This window comes from Melanotaenia boesemani, chromosome 8, assembly GCF_017639745.1.
Source record: "Melanotaenia boesemani isolate fMelBoe1 chromosome 8, fMelBoe1.pri, whole genome shotgun sequence".
NCBI classification, from domain to species: Eukaryota; Metazoa; Chordata; class Actinopteri; order Atheriniformes; family Melanotaeniidae; genus Melanotaenia; species Melanotaenia boesemani.
Window position 1 is genome coordinate 8,710,101 of NC_055689.1, and position 22,784 is coordinate 8,732,884.

The window sequence follows — 22,784 nt, forward strand, 5'->3', positions numbered from 1 at the left end:
ACACCGTTTATTATAGCATCATTTATCATTTTTTAAAATCTTTGTTTAAATAGAAACACAAAAGATGAGAGTAAATATGAGAGTGTCTTTTACTGGCTGGAGAGAGCTCACAGTAAAGTTAGATGTCAGAATTAGCCGTCGATAGGGGGCGTGTCACTAAGAAAATGTGCAAAAGCTCTGTAGCGCGTCTTTAATCCCCCAACAGCTATCCAGGCGCCGACATATGGGCATCCTCTGTTCATTAGTAAATAAACGGTGTAAAATGCAGACTAATTTCCCAATTGCAAGAGTAAGATAGAACAATTAGAAAAAAAATCTAATTAAAAGATTTAAACCCATTAAGAACAAAATGACAATTACCTTCCATAATGCAAATTTACCACTTATTTACTGATTTTCTACTATATTTAGGCGATTTACTTTATGGATTTAGGCTTTTCTTGATGTTTTAGTGTTATTCTACATTTTTTACTTATTTCTAAATTATATTTTATGCTAGAACAGACAAAGGGAAACAACAGAAAAGGGAGAGTGAGGAGAATAAAAATGAATCAAAGATACAAGAGATAGGGAGAACAGTAACAACTGTACAGCCGAAACAGAGAAACCAGACAGCAAGCTGCTGTAACAAAACTTAACAAAAAACGTCGGACAGTCTGGAAGAAAACAAACTGTGTCGCATTTAATGATCTGGACAATGTTTTTAAGATGAGCGGACCAAGGAAAAATATGTCAGACTGATAACTTCATACAGAAAACAATCACTTCAAGTTATTGCTGCGTGTTCTACGAGCCTTAGTTAGTCAAACACGCCTTCTGCATTTTGCTTTTGCCCAGTAACCGACTTTATTTATTTGATTTATTTATTCTTTCATTCATCATAAACTGCTCCGGAAATGAAGTAATTGCAATTTTTACACGACAGAATCCAGTGCGTCAAACCCCCTTTAAATGAAAGTGGGATCTGATTGGTTTGTGTGTGTCTGACGCATTTAACATGCGACCCTCAATGTGCAATCTCCTCGTTGCTATATTTGCTACCTGTTTAGAAGATCTAATATCGCGTTTTGAGTTAAAATTCTATTCATCCTTAAGTGGCTCATCATGAGGAACCCTAATGAAACAAGAGCTCGCTCTGTTCGGATGTTTTTTGTGAAGCAAGCGTGGCATTGACGGTAAGACTCAGGTTGTGTAGCTAGCATCTTTAACATGTTGTGCACCTGGTTGTTGTGTCAGGAAACTTAGCTTGATGGCTAATTTTTTTAAGAGTCTTTGCTTGGTAAACACGTGTCTTGAGGAATGCAATAAAGAAAAAAAAAAGAGAAAAAAGTAAAACAAAGGAAGAAATAAAAAGAGTGTTGTCTGGCAGCCTTTGTAAACTAAACATTAGTGTCTGTTAACACGTGCATGTGAACACATGCCTTCATGTCAGGGACATGTTGGACACGATCACAAATACATAAGCAGGCGTGCAATTCTTTGATACTGATGGTTGTAATGTATTTATCTTTAAGCTTGTGAAACTTACTTAATATTTTGAAGCAGTAATATGCTAAGAAATGTAAACGCCCTTTGTTTAAACTATTCATCATGTAACAATGGTGTAACGCAACATAGAAAATCATTCATTCATAGATCATTAGCTAAACAACAACAGCTCTATTAAGTTTTATCAAAGTGGAAACGAAAGTAAAAATTGGCTTAACATACAAAAAAAAAGGAAAAAAAAGCCTGATATACCCTAACAAAAACCCTCTACAACTTCATACACTTGTTTTTTATTTTATTTTTTTATTTCCAGTTTTGCCATTTTAAATTTGATTATTAGGGCAAACATTCTCTTCATGATCTCCCACAAAGTACAGATCTTGGGAAACTGTTTCACTCTTGCAGAAAATGAGTGTCCTGAGTGTGTTGTGTTTTTTCTCGCAGCAGGATCGAACTGCAAGAAACGTACAACAAACCAAGGATAACGTAAGCAGTGAAACTCCTGTTAAATCCTGGATCAGCTTCAGTTAGACCAGAAAGTCTGAGCCGTGGACCATGGCCTGCAAGGTGACAAAGTTACAAAAACGGAAACAGTAACTTCATCTTCATCGCTGCTGCATGTTGGACTCACACCTACACCTCCTTCAGATAAAAGCATCTCTACACCTGCCTCTCTCATGTGAGCCTGCGTTGCTCAAACCGGTAAACCCCTGCAAGATGCAGCAAACGCAGAACCAGTGGAGGAAAACAAAATGCTTGAAGAGGAGGAGGGGGTTCATGTCTTCCATCAAGGGAGTGTCTCATCTTTCCAGGAGGGCTAAGAGACGCTTGTTTTGTAAGTTACAGCTGTGGATGTGGAGGAAGCAAAGAGAGAACTGCCGTTTTGGGATATTCAGAGGTAGAAGACGCCTCTGGTGGTTCAGCTCCGGCTCTGGCCTTGGTTTAAAGACACAGTCACAGAAAAATAAGAAGGTTGTAAACTACCAACCACCTAGCCGACAAAACTTGGCCTTCGTTTCACCTGAATGTTCAGGAAATAACCTTAAAGGGCATAACGGCATGGCGAAGCGGAGTGGATCTGAAAGCCTTTCAGAAACACTCGCTGGGTCGGGTTGTTTGCAGGTTGTGGACACCAGTGTCGTTGCAGGCGGGGTCAGTCCAACCACACCAACATCTACCGTGTTTCAGAGCACAGACACGGTACAATGTAGTGAAATAAATGAAAAACTTTGTCACACCATTAAACCTCTGCAGCACGAGGAGAGGGAAGAGTGTAAGGACCCAGGAACACAAAGACTTGAGGTTGACGTTCCATCTGGGCAACTCAGTCCTGCCCCTCCAGTACAGAACCAGACCACAGACAGAGATGCTGCTGAGAGAGTCGGCTGTGTGAAGACAGAATCCTCCCAGGCTGATGTCAGCCTTAAAGCACTGACGAGGGACATCCAAGGTTGGTTCATTTTTATCGTTTGGTTTCCACAAAGTCACAGGATGCTGCTCAATTCCAGAAACAGGGAAAGAAAGTGGAAATAATTTGATTCCAGATGATATGAAAAGTGCAGCTGAGGTTACCTGTAAACATTCAGTCCTCACAGCGTCCAGTGACAGGAAATGACAGGTTCAAGTGTTGTGTCTTACAGCACTTTCAGCTGACAGTATTTCCTGTTTGTGTAGAATTTCTGGACGACTTCTACAGGATGTATGGAAGCCTCATCCCACTGCGCAAGAGTGACGTGATGAGACATCTGAAGAGGAAGTTTAACTCTGATTTCAGCGATTGGTAAGACTGGAACCGACTCAGACATGGTGATGATTTTCATCCAGGACAAACTGATTTAGTTTTTTTTCCTTTTATTCAAAATTGTATTCATACAAAGTTAATAGAAGAGGAGAGGAAATTCTTTTTTTTAAGATACGCCGCAATTCCAATGTGGATGATTCTTGATGTACAAATGTTGAAAAAATCCACTTTTAACTGTTAATTAATAACACAATGTAGAGGAGCGCAGAAAGTGCAGCGGCCGGACCGTCCGTGGCGTTGGCCTGAACCATATAAAAGAAAAGCTAATTGAGATTTTTCTAGCCAATTATGTGATTTAATCTTATGAATTCTAGCTTCTGTTCAGTGTCTGTGCAGAAATATATTTTTTATACGAGATGGAGGATGATCCCATGACATGTAAATATCAATGGCTCTATATTCTAACAAGGATGGAAAGTTGAGATACAAATGGCTTTGCTTACCAACTACCAGATGCAACCTGTGGCCAAACACTGAAGTTTCCTCTAGAACAGGTTTCAACTTTGTCCTTGTAGTTAAATTTAAATTTAAACAGTCTCATGTTATTTATCTGATTGACACCACCGCTCCTCATTTCTCTCTACATGATTTCTGTCCTGCACACACCGAGTTTCATCCCGATGCCACACCCACAGACTAGTGCATGTTTCTCCAACCAGCAGAAAACGCATAGTTATGGGGCTATTTTTCTATCTTTAATCAAGAGCGTAGTTGTTTGCTTTGAGAGCAAGATTTCTGATTTGCTCTCTCTCAAAACTCTGCTCTCACACTCAGAAAGTTCCTCTTGCTTTCAAATATATCGTTCTTCCTTTCAAAACTCTGCGCTCAGACTTGGTCTCTTTCCCTCACATTCAGACACATTTTGTAAGATATTGTGAGAACGAGACAGTCTTTTGAATGGCTCTTTGAAAGGAACGGCTCCTCAAGATCCGGCTGCCTTCAAAGAGCCATAAATCCCATTTCTAATAAATCCCACCTCTACTTTCATAACCTTTGACACACATAGAACAATAAGTTGTAGATGCATATTCCCACTGACAAGTCCAGAACCACAAGCAGCAATACAGAAAAATTAACAATGACTTGGGTCAATAACTATAATTTATTTTTATAATTACACAAAGTATAAAATTAGATGCTGGTGGTGGATTTCTTTTTCTGTACCATCCTTTTCATTCATGGTGCCAAGTTTAAAATTCAATGAGGGCAGAACTTTATAACATTGTCTAATTGTTAACATAACACAGAAAACTCAAATTTATAGCACAGCAATAAAAACAGGTTAAATTTCAGATGAATCTGCATCTCCCCATGAGCCTTTGCAGTCAGGATATGTTGAGTTTTGAAAATAGCCCTGCCCCCTCTGACAGAAACGTAACATGTTGAGTTTTCTTTGCTAATCATTATTATTACACTGCACAATGTAGAAAACTTTTAGAAACAACTTATTTGTTTTATTAATGAGACACTGTTATATAAAACATAAAATGATATTTAGTTACTGCTAAAAAGTTTATGTTCAAACAAATTCTGGGCTAAGAGTGTGGAGTCACTGTCTGAAGTAAAACCTGCGCATCCTGAAGCAGGTGAGGACGATTTGCTTGAATTGTATTGGCTGGAGGAGGTTTGACAGACAGCTCTTTCAGCAACCCAAGAGAGAGGAAAAATATCCAAGAGCAGAAGTTTTGAGAGAGCAGAGAATGTGTCTGAGTGTGAGGGAAAGAGACCAAGTCTGAGCGCAGAGTTTTGAAAGGAAGAACAATATATTTGAAAGCATGAGGGACTATCTGAGTGTGAGAGCAGAGTTTTGAGAGAGAACAAGATGATATTTGAGCGTGAAAACCAGAAATCTTGCTCTCAAAGCAAACAACTACGCTCTTGATTAAAGATAGAAAAATACCCCCATAATAGTGGACATTATAAAGCTTCAACCACCTAAAAATCAGACAGAAGTTGTTTTTTTTTTTTTTTTTAACTGTGGCAGGGGGGTGAAGATGGGATTACTGGTGTTATGCTGAGAACTTCGTGTCCATCAGGGAGACACAGCTGAACAAGCTGAATCTACATCATTCTAGTCATTTCAGAGTCATATTACAGCCTAAAATGGATCCAGTATTCTTTTTAGGTTTTATTAACGTCAACACGTTATCCGAGATCTGAACTTTTATTTAGAGCAACTCCCCTCATTAAACCGTCTTTATTCACTTTATCAGAAGTTGGATTGTTTTTGTTCCTTTGTGTTTTCAGTGTTTCAGTAATTTATGGAAAATTATACTGTGAAGAGGTTTGAAGACGTGGCTATAAACACGTAGCCTATCTCGTCTTCGCCTCGTCTTATTAAGGTGTTGAACCCTCTCACCGCAAAAGTTTGATGGGCTTCGCATCTCCGATGGGTGTGAAGCCCAGCCTCTTTTACCGGGGCACATGCTTCTTTCTTTTTTCCACATAGCGTCCAGGAGCACTGGGGTCACATAAGTTTCCCTCTAACTTCCCTTATGGATTTGCTGTGATTTGATGCCACATGTTCTTGTTGATTTCTCACGGACAAACTCGGATTTTCACACTTGTGTGCAGGAAAAACATCATCCTCTCGGAGGTTGCCAGATACCAAACTGAGATCACAGAGAAACCCGTCCCCTCTTTCCGGGTGGTCTACAAGAAACACATCCTGACACTGGAGGACCTGTCAACGCTGGCTGATCAGAACTGGCTCAATGATCAGGTTATTACCCAACATTAAAAATGCAATCAACTCTGAGTTTTAGGATTAAATCTAACAGATCTGTTTCTGCTGAAGGTCATGAACATGTATGGAGAGTTGATCATGGAGTCTTCCCATCTCAAGGTAATCTAACCGCTGTGAGCATGTCTGTCACATTTTCATCTATTCAAGTTTTTTATGGATTTAGATGTTATATGTTGTAGCTGCTTTCTGCCTTTAAATTACAGTTATCTCTGGGAATATAATAACAATAATAATCAATTTTATTTAAAAGCGCCTTTCAAAACACTCAAGGACACTGTACAAAACAAACATGAATATGGTGTGTGTGAGTGACTAGACGACGTAGGACTGTCTGAACAAATGGGTTTTGAGTTGTGATTTGAAGAGTTGAGAGTCTATGGTACGGATATCAGGGGGAAGAGAGTTCCAGAGATGGGGAGCAGAGCGGCTGAATGCTCGGCTCCCCATAGTGACGAGACGGGAAGGGGGGACAAGAAGCTGGAGAGAGGAGGAGGAGCGAAGTGAACGGACCGGAGTGGCAATGTGCAGGAGATCAGATATATATGGTGGGGCCAGTTTGTGGAGTGCTTTGAATGTAATGAGGAGAAGTTTAAGTTAATTCTTTGTTTTATGAGGAGCCAGTGAAGTTGTTGTAAGATGGGGGTGATGTGGTGAGTAGTAGGGGTCTGAGTAATGATGCTTGCTGCAGTTTCTGGAGGGATTTGTGGGGGAGACCAAAAAGAAGTGAGTTGCAATAGTCAATCCGGGAGGTAACAAGACTGTGGACGAGGATGGCACTGGTGTGGGGGGTGAGAGGGGGGCGGAGACGAGAAATGTTTCTCAAATAAAAATATGCAGGCCGGGTGATACTGTTAATGTGGGAGTGAAAAGAAAGTGTGCTGTCGAGGACGACACCCAGACTCTTTACCTGAGGGGAGGGAAGGACTGCTGAGTTGTTTATGAAAAAGGGAAAACTCTTGGATTTGGACAGAGTGTGGGGTGTGCCTACCAGGAGGACTTCTGTTTTAGAACTGTTGAGTTTGAGGAAGTTGGATGAAAACACCAGGATGTTTAGGCAAGTTATGATTAAGGCTCTTTTAAAGGTAGAAAAATCTTTTTCAGAAGCTCAAAAATTATTTTAAAGGTAATTAAAAAATGGTTAAAAACAAGTAAAAGGTCTGAAGATTTTTGTAAATGAGGTGTTGATTCAGAACAGATGACGAGGTCCTGCTGGAACGAGGATCTTCAGCACACGCCAGGGCGGTCAGCAGCCGTAAAGCCGTGTTCACACTAGGGCTGCACATTTTATGGAAGATTTACCTTCATGGAGATATTAGCCATGTTGCAACAACTGTGATAAATAGTCGTCCCTGTTTGCACGTTTTCTAGAAGTGACATGACGCTGTTGCAAGCACTGCTGAGCGTTCATGCTCTGTGCACGTCAATGTGCACGTCAACGGCGAATCAAATGGACTCTTGCTGTCCTGGATGCTCCATGTAGATGCTGACTAGAGCATGGTGTGAGCATTTTGATGGTGGAGGGGAACGAGAGGAGCGAGGAGCAGAAGAACTCGTGGCTAAACAGAAACGTTGGTTAGAAGAGAGATGACACACTACAAACACGTTTAGTCTGCAGGACAACCAGCTGTAGTCGAATGTTTTGTGTGTTGCGGCGCCGCATTTACTGCAAGTCCTAAGTACGTCGTATCTGCCAACAAGGACAGCGCTGTGAAGATCTGGACTGGTGACGGTAGTGGTCCACCGTTACTGATGAGGCTTATCTGGCTTTGAATCGGTCCATTAATGTGAACTCTGCTTCATCTGTCAGAAACTGCTTCAATCCACACTGGAATATAAAATAAATCCTTATAATTTATCAAAAGTTGGTTTAAATAAACAAACAAACAACAAAAAAAAAACTTTTGCAAAGGCTGTGAATTTTCTATTTATCTCTAGTCTTTAGGCTGTAGATCTGTTTGTGTTGCTGACCAAATTTTATTTAGGAGAAGAGTTACTAAAATCTAGCGTTAGCTAAAATATGCTGCTAGCGTCATTATAGCCTATGGCTGTGCATGAGAGTTTAGCAAAACATCAAAGCAGCAGCTTTGTTTATTTTATTTATCACAGATCATGTTGTCATCACAATTTTCAACTGTTATTTCATGTTTTCCTGATATCGTGCAGCTCGACTTCACACTGCCGGCAACACTGACTTTTTTTTTTTTTTTTTACCCATAAATGATATATATATCTTTTTTCCTGGCATCAGAACAACACAAATTGGATTTTTCTCCCCACTCTGATGAGTCCTTTTTCATACGTGGTACTAAATCAGGTGCATATCTGATGCTTTTCAAGCTGAGCACAGCTTGAACGGTCGCTTGTTCATCACTGAAGTGAGACAGACGTCACAAACCTGCACCGGATGAAGGGGTAAAATCCAGTCCCACAATACAACCTATATTCTACCACAGTTTCAGTTCATTTTTTTCCCGATTGCAGAAGTTCAGAGGTGAAATACATATATACACCCATGTTTACCTCTGAACACAGCCCGCTGCATGTGGTCGCTGTCGGCCTATCAGAGCGGCTGTAAGCTGTTATATTCTCATTTTACACCAACGTTTAACCAAATGTGACTTAATCAGACAGCGTTGGTGGTTATTTTAGCCTCTTTTTCTAATTCACTGCTGATATCAGGAAAATTAGATGGTTTTATTAGGATTTCAATAAGAATATGAAAGGAGATTAATTAGCATTCGATAGAAAACAAATATTTAGTTTTGGTCATACCATCAGTCCTTATTGTGACTATATATAAAGTCTAGTTAAAAAATGTAAGAAATAAAAAAAACCACAGACAGTAGACTGATTTAAGTTATTCCCTAGTTTAGATTTATTCATAGCATAAAGCAATTTAAGTTATCATATTTTCTTTTGTTTTAAATGTTTTTTTTAAACTGGGATCTTTTAAAATCGTAACTAAATGGTAAAATTTGTACCATTTTCTGAAAAGGAAACCAGTGAGTGGTTTGTGCTAAGAGGCCACATCTTTATTCTCTTTTTGATAGTTGTTATTGCTCCGTAATAAGGCCAAAGTGTGTGTTATCCAATTAATCGACGGAATAACTGATAGAATACCTAATTAGCTAAATAATTGTTTGCTGCAGCCTTATTCGTGTTGGATTTGACCTAAAACCAGTATAAAGACGGGGATGTTCTGGAGCGGATGGTCTGGTTTCCAGTGTTACTGGTTTTGTTTGGTTCTGCATGTTTTTTTTTTTACATTTGTTCTCCATCAGCATCAAATTCCAGCACCAGTTTCTTTCTACAGCTTGGTAAATTAACGCCACCTTGTGGTGGAAGCAGCACATTACAACCAGGTGTTAATCAAATACTCTCATTTTAAGTGTCTGTAATTCAATAACTATTAGAAAATCCTTTCCCACCCTGAATATGCTGGTGTCCCAGAACCATTTAACAATATAAATATTTTATTTTATTGTTTTAGTTTATTTCTTTGTGTGTGTGTTGATCTTGTTTTGTTCTGTTTTTCAGATTCTTCTGTTTTTTATTTTTTTCATTTCATTATTTTAATTGGATGTTTTTATGTATTCATTCATATCTTAATTTACACTGAACAAAAACCAGACATGACGAAAGTTCTGTTTCCTTCCGATGTTTTCTGTGTTGGACTTTTTTGGAGAAAAACAACATTTTTGGAGATTTGTCTTCTCCGATACAACAAGTAGAACTGAATATTTCTCCTGATGATTATTTCCTTTGTTTTGTCTGCCCTACGTGTGCTTTCTGGCGTTTGCCAGGCCAACGTTGTAAATAAGACATTGTTCTTATTGTTTGCCTGGTAAGATAAATGTTAAATTAATAAAATAAAGTTTCCTGCTTGCTTAGTTGTGGTTCATATTGAAGATGGTCTAGAGTCAGGATTTTATAAACCTATGACTCAGTTTAATGTGAAGTAAAAACACGAATGTCCACACATTTCTGAATTAGTTTTGTCTCCTCTTCAAGGTCCATTTTCTCAATAGTTTCTTCCACCGGCAGCTCATGACCAAAGGATATGATGGTGTTAAGCGTTGGACAAAGCAGGTTAGAAAGTAGAACTTACTTAAGAAAAATCAAAACATTTCCTTTTAGTTTGTTACAGACTAAGGAAACTCTAACCTCGCTTCTGTGCCACAGGTGGATTTGTTTTCTAAGAACCTTCTTTTAGTGCCGATCCACCTGGAGGTTCACTGGTGTTTGGTGACGGCCGACATCCCCACAAAGAAAATCTGCCTCTACGACTCACAAGGGAATGCTCTGCAGAAAGTTGCAAGGGTAATAAGAACCAGTGAATAAATAGATAAATCCCACTTGTACAGATGAGAGTTCAGCCACTTTATCCTTAAAATTTTTTTTGTTTTTTCTTTAAACAGAACATCCTGAAATACTTGATGACCGAAGCAAAACAGAAGCAGCAAAGTGCGTTTGAAGATGGCTGGACGGTGTCGTACGATGAGGTACTTTTGCCACATTTTTGCCAAAGTGGGAGCAGAAATGTGCCCCAGGCTTTTCTGCTGAAGTGCTCATTTAACAAACATGTACTGCCAGTGGTAGTACGGTGAAGTGACCACTGCACCTGATTTCCTCCTTTTCTCTTTAGAAAAAAACCCTCCTTTCTAACCCAACAGACAGTCGTAGGAAGCGCATTGCTGCCTCCTTGTGGTTTAAAGTGGCATCACATTTGGTCTGAAGGAGAAATAAACATGTCTGGTGTCGAATACGTTCATCTCTCTTACCTTCATTTCCTGTTTTTCTGCCAAGAAAACAGGAAATAGGTGATGTTTTTTGTGAAGCATGTGCAAACTTAAATGTAAATACATTATAAAAGGCAGAAGAAGAGTTTGAATTCTCTGAGCCCTCATATCTGAGCTTTATTATCATGTATCTCAGTAATCTTCAGGGATAGGTCTCCAGAATACTTGAAGGACTTTCCAAAGCTCCTCTTTGGATGTTGGTTGTAGATTTTGACAATATATTGAAACCTTACATTCCTCGTGATATTAGCCTGCATGATAAACGTATCTCAACCACTAGCTAAACTGTGGTCGTGACCCGACGTTCACTGCTGTGCATTCATGGTCTGTGTGCATCAATGATGAATTGCAAAGAGACTAACAGGCCTACGGCTGTTGCATCAAGCAAAACGCTATAAAGTGCACGACAGTTTTGTATGTTGAACCCAGTATGCAAAAACATCTAAGCTGCATCAGATTTTATTTATTGCTATTATCATATTGTCATCACAGCTTTCAAACTTGTTATCGCATATCGCACGTTGTCCTGGTAAGGTGCAGCCCTACTTGGCTGCCTGTTTGTTCTGCCCAGATGATCCCACACTGCTTCAGTAATGTTGAAGTCTGGGTTCTGGAGAGGATTCATGCCTCTATCAGACCTGCTGCCTCTGATCTTCAGTCCAGTTCTTGTGTCATGTGGCATATCTGAACCGTTTCTCCCCGTTTCCCTTCCTTAAAATTGGCTTTTTGACAGCCGCCCTTCATGGGGACATTTCTGATGAGGCTTCAGCCAGCAGTAGATGAAGGTCCTGATCCATCTCTCAGGTCCTGGTTCAGGTCTTTACTGGATTTGTTCCTATTTCTTCAGGACAGCACTTTCATTTTCTGTTTATCTGTTGTAGATAGTTTTTTAGGCCTGACATCTCTTCTCTTGTCCTCCACCTGTCCAGTTTCCTCAAAATGTTTAAAGGACACGCTGCAGATCATGCTGCGACATGCCGAGTTTTCAGCCCTTTGGGAATTACATGGTCGATGCAAACATCCTGTTTTCTGTCGGTCAAACTGTTAAGAATGTGGAAACAATGATTCAGTGTGGTGACAGGTTGCTTGTTTTTAAGATATGACATGACCAACTGCCATGATAGAAATGACCAATAAACCTTTAAAATGGGTTCTTTATGTCTAAAGTAAGACTTTCAGGAAAACTGGAGAACTGCTGATCAAGACCACTTTATAAGGTTAGAACCTTATAAAGGCCGCAAATAAATAACGGCTGGATCAGGACTTTAGTACAGTGCTGTATATATTTACATTTGGAGTGAATAAATGAGATCTAAGGGTCTCATTTAGTAAATTCCTGTAGTAAATTCCAGGCTTGACAGGCCACAAATGCACAACTGTCCACCAGGAATGCTAACACTGTCTCTGCTTGCTGCTACGACGTCTCATCTCCTGCTGTCCTTCACAGAAAATCCCACAGCAGACCAACGAGAACGACTGTGGAGTTTTTGTCTTAGAGGTACGTCATGTTTTCCAGATTTTCCATCCATGGCTGCAACTTTTAATGTGTCAGATATGCATCTCCTGGTTCACACAGCACATACCATCCTGTCTCTGTTACAGTATTCCAGATGCCTCGCTCTGTCAAGACCTTTCCAGTTTTCCCAGAAGGACATACCAAAGATTCGAACGAGGATCTATAAGGAGCTCTGTGACTGTAAGCTCCATGAAGAGGACTGATGGAGCATGATTAAGAGCTCTCTTCAGACTGATCTACACGTCGTGTGTGGTTACTGTATGAATATGATCAATATGATCAATGTTTAAATCAGAGTTATTTAAGAAAAACCTCTGCAGGTCCGAGCTGCACTGGAACAGCCTTAATCGGACATGGCCTTTGTGTATGTTTTCCCTTCAGATACATTTACACCTTATTGCACATTTTACATTAACTTTGATTTCCGTAGTTTGCATCTCATCTTTACCAGATAAGTGAATGGAAATGGCATTTAACTGAACATCAAGTACAGAGTTTGAATAAAAAGCATCTGTTTTCCAAACATTTTCATGTTTATTTGATGTTTTCCTCTTTTATGTTGGGTACTGTATGCACTGCATGCAGAACAACCTATTTCAGTTTGTGTTAGGGTATATGAATATATTAAATAATGTCCTACCTATAGACAGGAATCTTGTTAATAACCAGTGACTGTATGTGAATGTGTCCCTGAACTGTTGAGGAAGCAGCGCTTCAGATACAAAGTGGACATTTAAGGCACACACAGAGCTCTCAAATGTTCCGTTTCCAGTATGAGAACCAGATCGACTGTTACAAACACAATGAGATTTGTTATATTAACACATGAATCTGCACAACAGACATTTCTATGGCTGATTTAGATGTATATTCCTGTTCTCATCTATTCTGGTGGTTTATACTTTACAGTTCTTTCAGAAAAATGTGTAGATAGAAACTGAGGATGCCAACGAGTAATAAAGTCAAACTTCTCCAGTCAGTCTGCCGTGATGAACACGTTACAGGACTTCCCTTGTGTGGCCCTCTTCACCATGTCTGGTCCAGTTCGAGTTAATAAGTAAGCAGATGTCTATTCATTGACGTGGAATCCCCACTCAATTTCTGGCTCGTCGTCAAGGCGTATCACGAGATAGGACACCAGCTGGAAGAGGTTCTGCCACAGGCCCAGGAAGAGGTACATGTAGAAGTCACTGACGTCCATTTGGCAGTGTATGCCCGAGTAATTCATGTCGCACACGCACTCAAAACTGTTCACGTAGTTGATGCAGAAGCCTCCGTTCATGCACGGGTCCGAGGCGCATTCATCCACATCCTTCTCGCACCTGAAAACATGAGAAAAGAAAAAGTCTGATGGGGCAAAGTTTGGCATTACAGAGATGCTGGATTGTTTAGCGAGTCGAACCCTCACGAGACATCATGCATGACATCATAGTGCGACAGCAAGAAAAAAGTGACCCAACAACAATGAAGGACAGGCATCTTCTTCTTCTCTTTTCATCATGGAGTGAACAGTGAAGTGGAACAACTGAACTCCTAGTGAGAAGTGACGTTTTTGTGTCATTCAATCAGTGGACTCCACTTAAGGAGGAGTGAATGTTGCAAAAAAGACATCAAGCAAAATATTTACTCTGCTAATCCCAATTGGGAAATTAGGCCCTGCATTTTAGCCATATAGGGGGTAAAATGCACCTCTGTTGGCACACTTGGGACTTGAATTCAGACCCTCTAGACCCAAACTCACCTCTGTAACCACTATGCTACCATTCCTCTAAGTATTAGTAACCTTTAAGTCGTACCATTGTCCTGTGAAGCCAGGCAGGCAGTTGCAGGTGCTGTAAGTTTCAGAGCAGTTTCCTCCATTAAAGCAGCTGTAGTTCCATTTTGTACCCATACATGAAGATACAGGCAACTGAGGAAGACTAGGTAAAAAAAAAACAAAAAAACAGCAGTGTCAACATACTGTCATTTACCTGGCTTTGTTGAAATGTGATCATTTTTTCTGCAAAAGCACTTACGGATCTATCTCAATGTACCATGGGATTTCAGGAATTTTCACCCTGTGGTAGAAAAGTAAGTAAAATCAGTGAAGTGTTAAACTTCATTTTTTCTTTTTTTTAAGCTGTGGAGCATCTCTAGTGTCAAACTCACTCGCAGTAGCTGCCTGTCATGTTCCTGGGGCAGAGACAGGTGTAGCTCTGGAAGCCTTTGAGACAGGTGGCGCCATGGCTACAGCTGCTGTTTTCACACATGTCAACCTCTGCCTCGCATCGCTCCCCGGTGTAGCCCAGCTCACACTCACACTTGTATCCCTCAGGCAGGTTGGTGCAGTTGCCGAAGACGCAAGGGCTGGAGTTGCAGGTGTCTGTGCGATCTTGACAGAGCAGCCCGGACCACTCGGTGGAACACGTGCACTGATGCAGGTCAAACAAGTCCTCACATGCACCCCCATTCTGGCATGGGTTTGGCGAGCATACGCTGGTTCCCCAGCAGCCATATCGTGGAGCAGCATTGCTATTTATTCTTTCAAACTGCTCCTCCTGAGGTCTGGGGAGGTTAAGGTCTGTGTCTAGGTGGAAAGGGAGAAGAAGGCCTCCAATTTCCACTGGACCCAGGCAGCCTGAATATTTCATTCCAGAATCCAGGCTTAATCCTCCCAGGAAGATGTCTGCTCCCTCCTTAAGAAAGTTCAGGTTCTCCACAGTTGTTTTAAAAGTGCTTATGTCCTTCTTGCCTCCATCCACAGCCATGACCCACCAAGATGTTGGCATCTCCTTGCGGATCTCCACAATGTGCCACTCTCCGTTGCCCAGTGGACCCAGGCTTTGAGCTGTCACTCTCGGGGAATCCTCATCAGCCCCAGCCTGAAGCTCCATGACCACATGAGAGTTCAGGAGGGAGATGGTGAGGTAGTGTGAGTCGTTTTGTGCATGAAATAAAGTTGCAGCAGACTGTCTTGTGCGGAAGCTAATGGAGACACTGGTGAGGCTGCGCTGAACCTTTTCACTGCTGCGATAGAGTAAAATGCTGCTTCCAATCCGAAACGTTACGTTGGACAAACCTGAGGTAGAGAAATAAAAGACTTGACTACTAGCTGAACTTATTCCAGTCCCAAGACATCATGCTTATTCTTTTTTACTAACTGCTGAACTTTGAAGATTGCTTTATGACCTTGAGAGTAGCCACAAGTCTGTGTTCACAGACAGTGATCTCCAATAGATCCACACAGTGATTTTCAGTAGAGAATCATGTCTGGTTTTATTGTGGTGCTGTATGAGGGCCCCAAGATCACCAACATTCAGTTTTGACCTTCAGCGTTGTCCCATGCACTCAGAGATTCCTCCTGATTCTCTGACTATTTTGATATTATACACTGTAAATGATGGGATCTTCAGAAACTTTGAATTTTTACTTTGAGGAACATTTTTTCTAAAATTGTTCCACAACTTTTCGACCCAATTTGTCTCAAATTGGTGAACCTCGTTCCATCTTTCCATTTGTGAGACACTGACTCTCTGAAATGCTTCTTTTATTCCCAGTCATTTCACTGACCTGTTGCCGGTTAACATAATTAGTTGTCAAATGCTCCTCTAGTTGTTTTTATTTGTGCCAATAACTTTTCCAGCCTTTTGTTGCCCCTTACCAACTTTTTAAAGATTAGCTGCTTTAACATTAGTTAATATTTTCCATGAAATGGTAAAATATTATTATTATTTTTTTATTTGCCATTGTCATCCCATCCTGCTTTATGCAAAGAAAAAAACAAAACAAAACAAAACAAAACAAAACAAAACAGGCACTTCTTGTTCAAAACAGCCAAATTATTCTAATTTAGGTAAGAACAAGAAGAAATCCGGGGTCATTAAAACAGTGCAGCTTCTTTAAGCTGCTAGACTAGCAGAATAATCTGTTAAATGCATATGGTGTGACCAACTACAATTTGGACAGGCAGCTACTCCGGATCAACACCCCCCTCTGTTTATCTTCATGAACATGTGACCTGTCCAGGGAGACTTGTCATCATAAACTAACACAGGCATGTGGCGGGAGACCTAATCTGACCAGGGATTACCACGTCTTAGAGGAATCTCATGTGGGATCCCTGCCTCAACTCTGTTCCCGTCTGTAATTAGCCACACTGTAATTAATCAGTCTGTCCTTATCAGTGAGTACCAAGCAGAATTATTACTACATATTTTACCAGTTGTTTCTATGTGTTATTAGAAAAAACAGAAACTCTGGTTTTAGGCCAACCCGGTGTACTATCTATAACAACAAATCCATTACGTCTATATTTGACCCTGTTCATCTGCTTTGAAGGCAGTGTTCTTTTTAACACAGGAATACAGCAACAACAGGTTGCAGTTTCAGGATACGTACACTCAAAGCCCTGGGGTAAAGGCTGGCAAACAGCAGAGGCAGGACAGGGAGACAGCTCACACCATTTCATCTCCTCACAACGCTGCCCTGCAGTGTTGGGTGGGCAGCTGCAGATGAAATCATCCCACATGGAGTAACACTCGCCTCCATTGAGACAGGGGTTGACCTGATTTGGAGAAAACAATAAAAATCAGAGCCCTCTGTGCAATATATAACGGATTAAACTGGTATTATTGATGCAGGTAAGGAATTAGAGTATATGGCTGGTTCAAAGAAGACAAGGTAGTCAACATAACAGGATTGTTAAGACTTACAGCACATGCATTGTTGCTACTGCATCCTTCTGCAACACTGACGAGTTTCTCAGGATGGTAAGAATCAACTGGAGTTGTTATTGGATAGAACTGCAGTCGTTTGCTGTTTATCCTCAGATCCTGGATACATCCCTTAAAGTAGCCACCAAATGAAGCAGAGGCCCTTAGGTCTGGTAGCCCTCCAACGAAAACCAAATCCCCAGGGTGGGTTTGAATGCGCCTAATGGTCATGGAGCCTTGGTTTTGGGCTGACTGGTACAAACTGACAGCAGTTCCTTCCAGCTTCACAGTCACCAGGTGGAAATGGCCATCACTGACCTCATTCCCACCAGCGAGGGTCTCAAAATTATTGATTTGAACTTTGACTCTGCCATCCTCCAGCCACATCCGGAGGTACTGGCTGGTGCTGTTTGACAGGATGAGGAGCAAACCGCTGGACTGTCTGGTGCGAATGAACATGGACACAATAACACTATCACCGAGGTCGGCGTCTAATGAGAAAACAGCATAGCTTTCCAGGTCTTTGTTTCCAAATCTAGCGGTGATGTACTCTGTGAAGGTACAAACAAAAAACTGTCAAAGGAGAAGAAAACTAGGCAGAGTATAAATTTGTCAAAGAATAGTAAGAAAGCTGGAAAAAGTTGGGGGAAAAAAAGACATAAGAAATGTGGTATTGTCTAACAATAGCCTGCTGCAACTAAAGAGACAACTTACTTGTAAGACTGGCAATTTACAGAAGAAAATTTATAGTATAATATTAGATGAGCCAAAATTGCTGGAAAAGTAGAAAAAAATGTAGAGAAGAAATGTGGGATTGTCTAAAGATTACCGGCTACCACCTCAAAATATGACTTGTTTATAGGTTATATTTACAGCAGCAAGAATATTTTTTACTACTTGGAATTCTAGAAAAATGGTTTGTTGTCATAGAAAGGTTAAGACTGGCAACTCTCCAAAGTTTGTTTCTCAAATAAAGAACTTAAGACATCTTAATATTAGCTTAGCCAAAGTTATACTACCTGCAGAAAATTTGGTATTGTCTAAAGATAACCTGCTACCACCTTAAAATTACCTATTTTTATGTTGCAGCAACAAGAATACTACTTGGAATTTTTGAAAAGTGGTATGATAGGAAAGTTAAGATTGACACTTCTCCAAAGTCTGTCTCAGAAAAATGCCAGCTAACATAATATTAGCTTGGACAAAGTATAAAGAAAAGTGGAAACAAGAAATCGGGTATTGTCTAAAGAGAGCCTGCTGCCAACCTAAAAATATGACTTATTCATTGGTTATACATGTGTTTGGTAACAACAACAATTTTACTACTTTATATGATTGAAATTATAAGTAAGTTAACATTGACAAATTACCAAAATGTTTTTCTCAAATGCAAAACTTCAGATCACATAATATTAGCTTAGCCAAAGTTATGCTAGCTGGAAAAAGTAGGAAAAAAAGATGGGGTATTGTCTAACAACATCCTGCAAATCATAACTTACTTGTATGGTAGATTATGTGTTTCAACAGCAGTAAATTTATTACTTGCATTTTCTTTTTTTAATTATAGGAATTATTTTCTACTTTATAGGAAAGTTAAGACTGACAATTTACCAAGTCTGTCTCTTAAATAAAAAATTAGAGATAGTATAGCATTAGCTTAGCCAAAGTTATGCTAGCTGGAAAAAGTAGGGAACAAATGGAGTCAAGAAATGTGGTATTGTCTAAAAAGTAGCTTGCTGCCACCTCAAAAAGATAAGTTATTTATACATTATATGCTGCAAAGGCAATAATTTTGTCACTATGAATACTGCCATGTGTTAATGGTTTCTATCTATTGCAGAAGAAGAAGTTATATTAGTCATCTTAATGTAGTCTTTATGCTAAAAAAAACACAATATGCACCAGAAAATTAACGAATAATTAGTTAGTTAAAAGTTGTAGGTATCAGTATTGTGGACCACATGTTATCCACAAAATGACTTTATTAAAAACGTTTGTTAATAGCTGATTATTTTGAGAGTTGAGTGTTTTTCTGTTCATTAAGAGAAACTGCTAAACTGGACAGCCAAGAGAAATACATTAACTTCCAATGGCAAGAGTCCATAAGTATTCCTCACCTGGCAAACTTGTTCCTGGGCAATTAGTAAAACCCACGTTTTTTTAATCCTTGATGCAAGTGTTGCTGGATACTTTCTAATTTAACAACTGTTTGGCTGAACTCTGTGCTATTTCTGCTGACTCCATAAGCTCCTTTAAAGTCTACTGTCTAACTTTATCCTGCAAGGAGGTTCTTATTAAAGCTATCCATTCAGATTTTTGCAGAGGTACAACTGTGCTTGAACTTGACTTCATCTTTACCTACTGTAAAACCATGTCCTTAATTCTGTGTACTGTGGTGTCTTTTGTCAAGGTTTTTTTTTGTCAGATCACATGCATACATTAATGGTTTTTATGTACTATTGTATTTTGCTTAGTTAGATCTTACTTACATTAAGAAATATTGCTTAACACAGTAACCCTTTTATCATGACCTCACTATATTTTGAGTATATCAATATCCATGACACTATACTTTTGGTACTGGCACCTTATTAAAACTTCTCCATTACTTTGCACTCCAGATTAAAACCTTCCCTTCTATTAATAGTATATATAAAAAGAAGAGCAATGATTTAAACAAGGCAATGCTGTTAAAAAGCAACAAAGACTGTAGAATGTCTCAGGTGGATGGATAAGTCATCAAAACATCAGACTTTCCCAGCACTGATACTTGTAACTTTTAACCATGACTATAACATTAACTTCATTACTTATCTAAATCATGAGAAGAAAAGTCTGGTATTTACCCTCCACGCAGTTGCTCCCCTCATATGGTCTGTGGCACTCACACATGTAGCTCCTCCAGCTCTGGCTCAAACAGCGTCCTCTGTTCTGACATGGGCTGTCATCACATTTGTCTTTGTCGCTGCACCCAACAGTGATGTTTGCCTGAGTACCTAAATCTGGCGCTTTAACTGGCAGCACTAGATGTGAGTTTACAAACACATCTCTAAAACAGCCCAGGAAAGCAGACGGGTTGGCAGGTGCTTCATCCACTGTTCTCCCCAAAGTCCAGTTCCCCCTGACTGCTCCGATGAAGAGGCTTTGGCGAACGGCTCCAGGCTCAGGTAGAGAAGTGGCCTGATCAAACAGCTGAACTTCAGTGCTAGAGTCTCCGGTGCAGCTTCCTTCACTGCAAAGCAGCCGGATGAGACTGACCACGCCACCCAGTGATGCTTCCACTGTGTGCCACTTTTTGTTGGACAGATATTCTGGGAGCTCTTGAACCAGTGTGCTGGAGCCTTGACCTCTCAAGCTGAGGAGGCATAGATGTCCATGTATGAGCTCGATGCTGAGGAGCAGGTCATCTACCCTACGTTGAAAGAGGGTGCCATTGGGTCTATCTGTCCTGAAGCGGAATGTCACATTAAGTGGAGCTTCTGGGTCTAGATGCCGAGTTTCTATGTACATGTAGCCTTGGATTTCAAATGAAAAAACTGTGGAAATTTGGCATTTATGGCCTGTGTAGCCTGGAGTGCAGAAGCATTTGTAGGTGTGTTCATCATTTACAAGTAAGGGAGAACATATTCCCCCATTCTCACATTGGCTTTCATCACAGCCTGTTAGTGCGATCGTACAGTTCTCTCCAGCGTACAGTCGGCCATTTTGGCTCTGCTGGGAGCAAAGGCATTGAAATCCTCCATTGTGGCTCTCACATACACCACCATTTTGGCATGGCTGCTGTTCACATTTATTGAAGTCCTCACTAGACAAAGTGCCTAAAGAAGACATTACATTTCATTACAACATATATGCATACATGTACTTTGAAAATAAAGATGAGAAAAAAAGCAAGACAACTTAAAAATTAATTTGTTTTAGACTTGCAAACTAGAGAGTGTTGTGTATTATTTTCCATAAAGTAACAATAAGGTGACAATCTACATACTCTACTTCCCTAATGAAACACCCTTTCTTGCTAAATGTAACATAATTGTATGTTTGTATGATCACAAAACAGAATCCAAAAATTACCTGCATAAAGCAACCCTAGCATCAAGACATGCACGTTGAATCTCAACATTGTCCTTTGTAGGTCCTCCGGATTGTTAGATATTTGGCAGTGTCTTCATTTTTAGATCAAAGACAGATGGAGAGTACTTGGATGTGCAGCTCCATCCTCACTTCTGTTCCTCTGTACATGTGTTTGCTCACTGAACTGCTTAGATCGTTGCATGCTAGATGGAAGGGATTAAGCTAATGCACTTACAATGTCTTACACATACAACGTGTTAGGAAAGGGTGGGGTGAATCCAGCAGGCTAATTTGAGCAACTTCAAGCATGTTCCCAGACAGATCTCTGATGTGATGTTATGTAAGCGATGGGATTTAGGTGTTTTGGCTCAGGTAATGAAGCAGAGCCACAAACTGAAGTTCAGCTCCCTGTGGAGGGATGTATTTTCACAGCTTAATGACCCTTACACAACCTGAATCATAGATATAAACAAATATAAACAAATGCATGTGTGCACGTGCACACACATATGGGCTGCAGATTATGCTCTTGTTGTGTTCTGTTTGGCCAGACTTTGAATGAAGTAAAATTAGGTGGTTCTAATATTGGAAGCATCTCTGTCATCAAAACATCACTGACGTCATTGTAAGTTATTTTACTGTTTTTGTTCCTTTTTGTTATTTATTTTATGTATGGTTTAGAACAGGGTGATGTATGATGATGGAATTATAGTATGTTAATGCAGAAACCTTTGTAATCTTTCTTTCCAACGATAATTTTTTTCTTTCAAAAAATAGCAAAAAGAAAAACCAAACAAAGCTTTCCTTAGGATATCAAATGATAAGTAATTAATTTCAATGTGGAGATGGATTGTTCAACAGGTTTGAGCAGTACTATTTGAGTACCAACATCCAAAAGGGATGAAATGGAAAAATACTTCATTGTTACACCAACAGCACATGCGGATATTGCCTGATTATAGTATCCTAACTGCAGCAGACAAACTGTTAAAAACTGCAGTATATAAGTAAAATTCTCCAATATGCATCTGACCAGTCTATGTTACATACTGTATTCCACAACTCCCTACATACATACATACATACATACATACATACATACATATATATATATATATATATATATATATATATATATATATATATATATATATATATATATATATATATATATGTATATATATATATATATATATATATATAAAACAAAGCCCTGTTTTTTGTATACTACAGTATAAAACATCTGGGTATGTGTTTCCAAAATTTCAGAAATTTATTCTATGAGTATTACAGCAGTTGTTTCGGCAGTGTTATGAAGCCATTCATAACACTAAAACTCCCCTTTTAAAAGTTACTGATCTTTTAATTTATGATTTTAGAGATTGTGGCAACATTTGACAGTCAATCACAGCATCCGTTTATCTCACTTGGAGCATAGTGTCAGTATAAAAGGAATGATTTAGGTCTTATTTATCAGACAGAAACTCTGTCACCCTGGTGTAGAGTCCCCCAAGGCTCTACACTAGGGACACTGTTGTTTTCCGTCAACATACCATTAAAAACGTTAAACATTAAAACCATTTTCAGTGTTTAACAATTTTAAGAATTATTGATGTTTTTTTTTTCATATTGCCTTATATATTGCAGTTGGTCAAGCTTTCTCTATCTC

General features: G+C 39.7%; 2 protein-coding genes across 4 annotated transcripts; one reads left to right on the top strand and one right to left on the bottom strand.

Moving 5' to 3' along the window:
* The first annotated feature begins 993 nt into the window (after positions 1–993).
* Positions 994–12,875, top strand: LOC121644349 (sentrin-specific protease 5-like). 3 transcript variants are annotated; one of them, XM_041992248.1, is made up of 10 exons: positions 994–1,175; positions 1,933–2,938; positions 3,163–3,268; positions 5,864–6,011; positions 6,087–6,134; positions 10,047–10,124; positions 10,218–10,355; positions 10,454–10,537; positions 12,282–12,332; positions 12,437–12,875. In XM_041992248.1, exons 2-10 carry the CDS (start codon positions 2,107–2,109, stop codon positions 12,551–12,553), a joined length of 1,602 nt encoding a protein of 533 aa, XP_041848182.1. In that variant the 5' UTR covers positions 994–1,175; positions 1,933–2,106; the 3' UTR covers positions 12,554–12,875. The 3 variants fall into 3 exon arrangements, with proteins under 3 accessions (XP_041848182.1, XP_041848183.1, XP_041848184.1); XM_041992249.1 differs by having other exon boundaries at positions 1,936–2,938; XM_041992250.1 differs by having other exon boundaries at positions 2,743–2,938.
* A 77-nt stretch (positions 12,876–12,952) lies between these two features.
* On the bottom strand, positions 12,953–20,551 carry LOC121644331 (protein crumbs homolog 1-like). Its single transcript, XM_041992206.1, has 7 exons — positions 19,888–20,551; positions 17,042–17,592; positions 16,728–16,893; positions 14,499–15,408; positions 14,366–14,407; positions 14,147–14,269; positions 12,953–13,672 (listed from the first exon to the last, which is right to left on the bottom strand). The coding sequence occupies exons 1-7, from the start codon at positions 20,549–20,551 to the stop codon at positions 13,420–13,422; spliced, it is 2,709 nt and encodes a 902-aa protein (XP_041848140.1). The 3' UTR covers positions 12,953–13,419.
* Positions 20,552–22,784: the final 2,233 nt, after the last annotated feature.

Bases quoted from the DNA above. Each gene is read 5' to 3' on its own strand.
- LOC121644349 (XM_041992248.1), top strand. From the start codon at position 2,107: ATGTTGGACTCACACCTACACCTCCTTCAGATAAAAGCATCTCTACAC. The intron at 6,012-6,086 runs GTTATTACCCAA...TTTCTGCTGAAG, and splicing joins AGAACTGGCTCAATGATCAG to GTCATGAACATGTATGGAGA. The intron at 10,125-10,217 runs GTTAGAAAGTAG...TCTGTGCCACAG, and splicing joins TTAAGCGTTGGACAAAGCAG to GTGGATTTGTTTTCTAAGAA.
- LOC121644331 (XM_041992206.1), bottom strand. From the start codon at position 20,551: ATGTACATAGAAACTCGGCATCTAGACCCAGAAGCTCCACTTAATGTG. The intron at 14,270-14,365 runs GTAAGTGCTTTT...TTTTTTACCTAG, and splicing joins TGGTACATTGAGATAGATCC to TCTTCCTCAGTTGCCTGTAT. The intron at 13,673-14,146 runs GTACGACTTAAA...TCATGTTTTCAG, and splicing joins CCTGGCTTCACAGGACAATG to GTGCGAGAAGGATGTGGATG.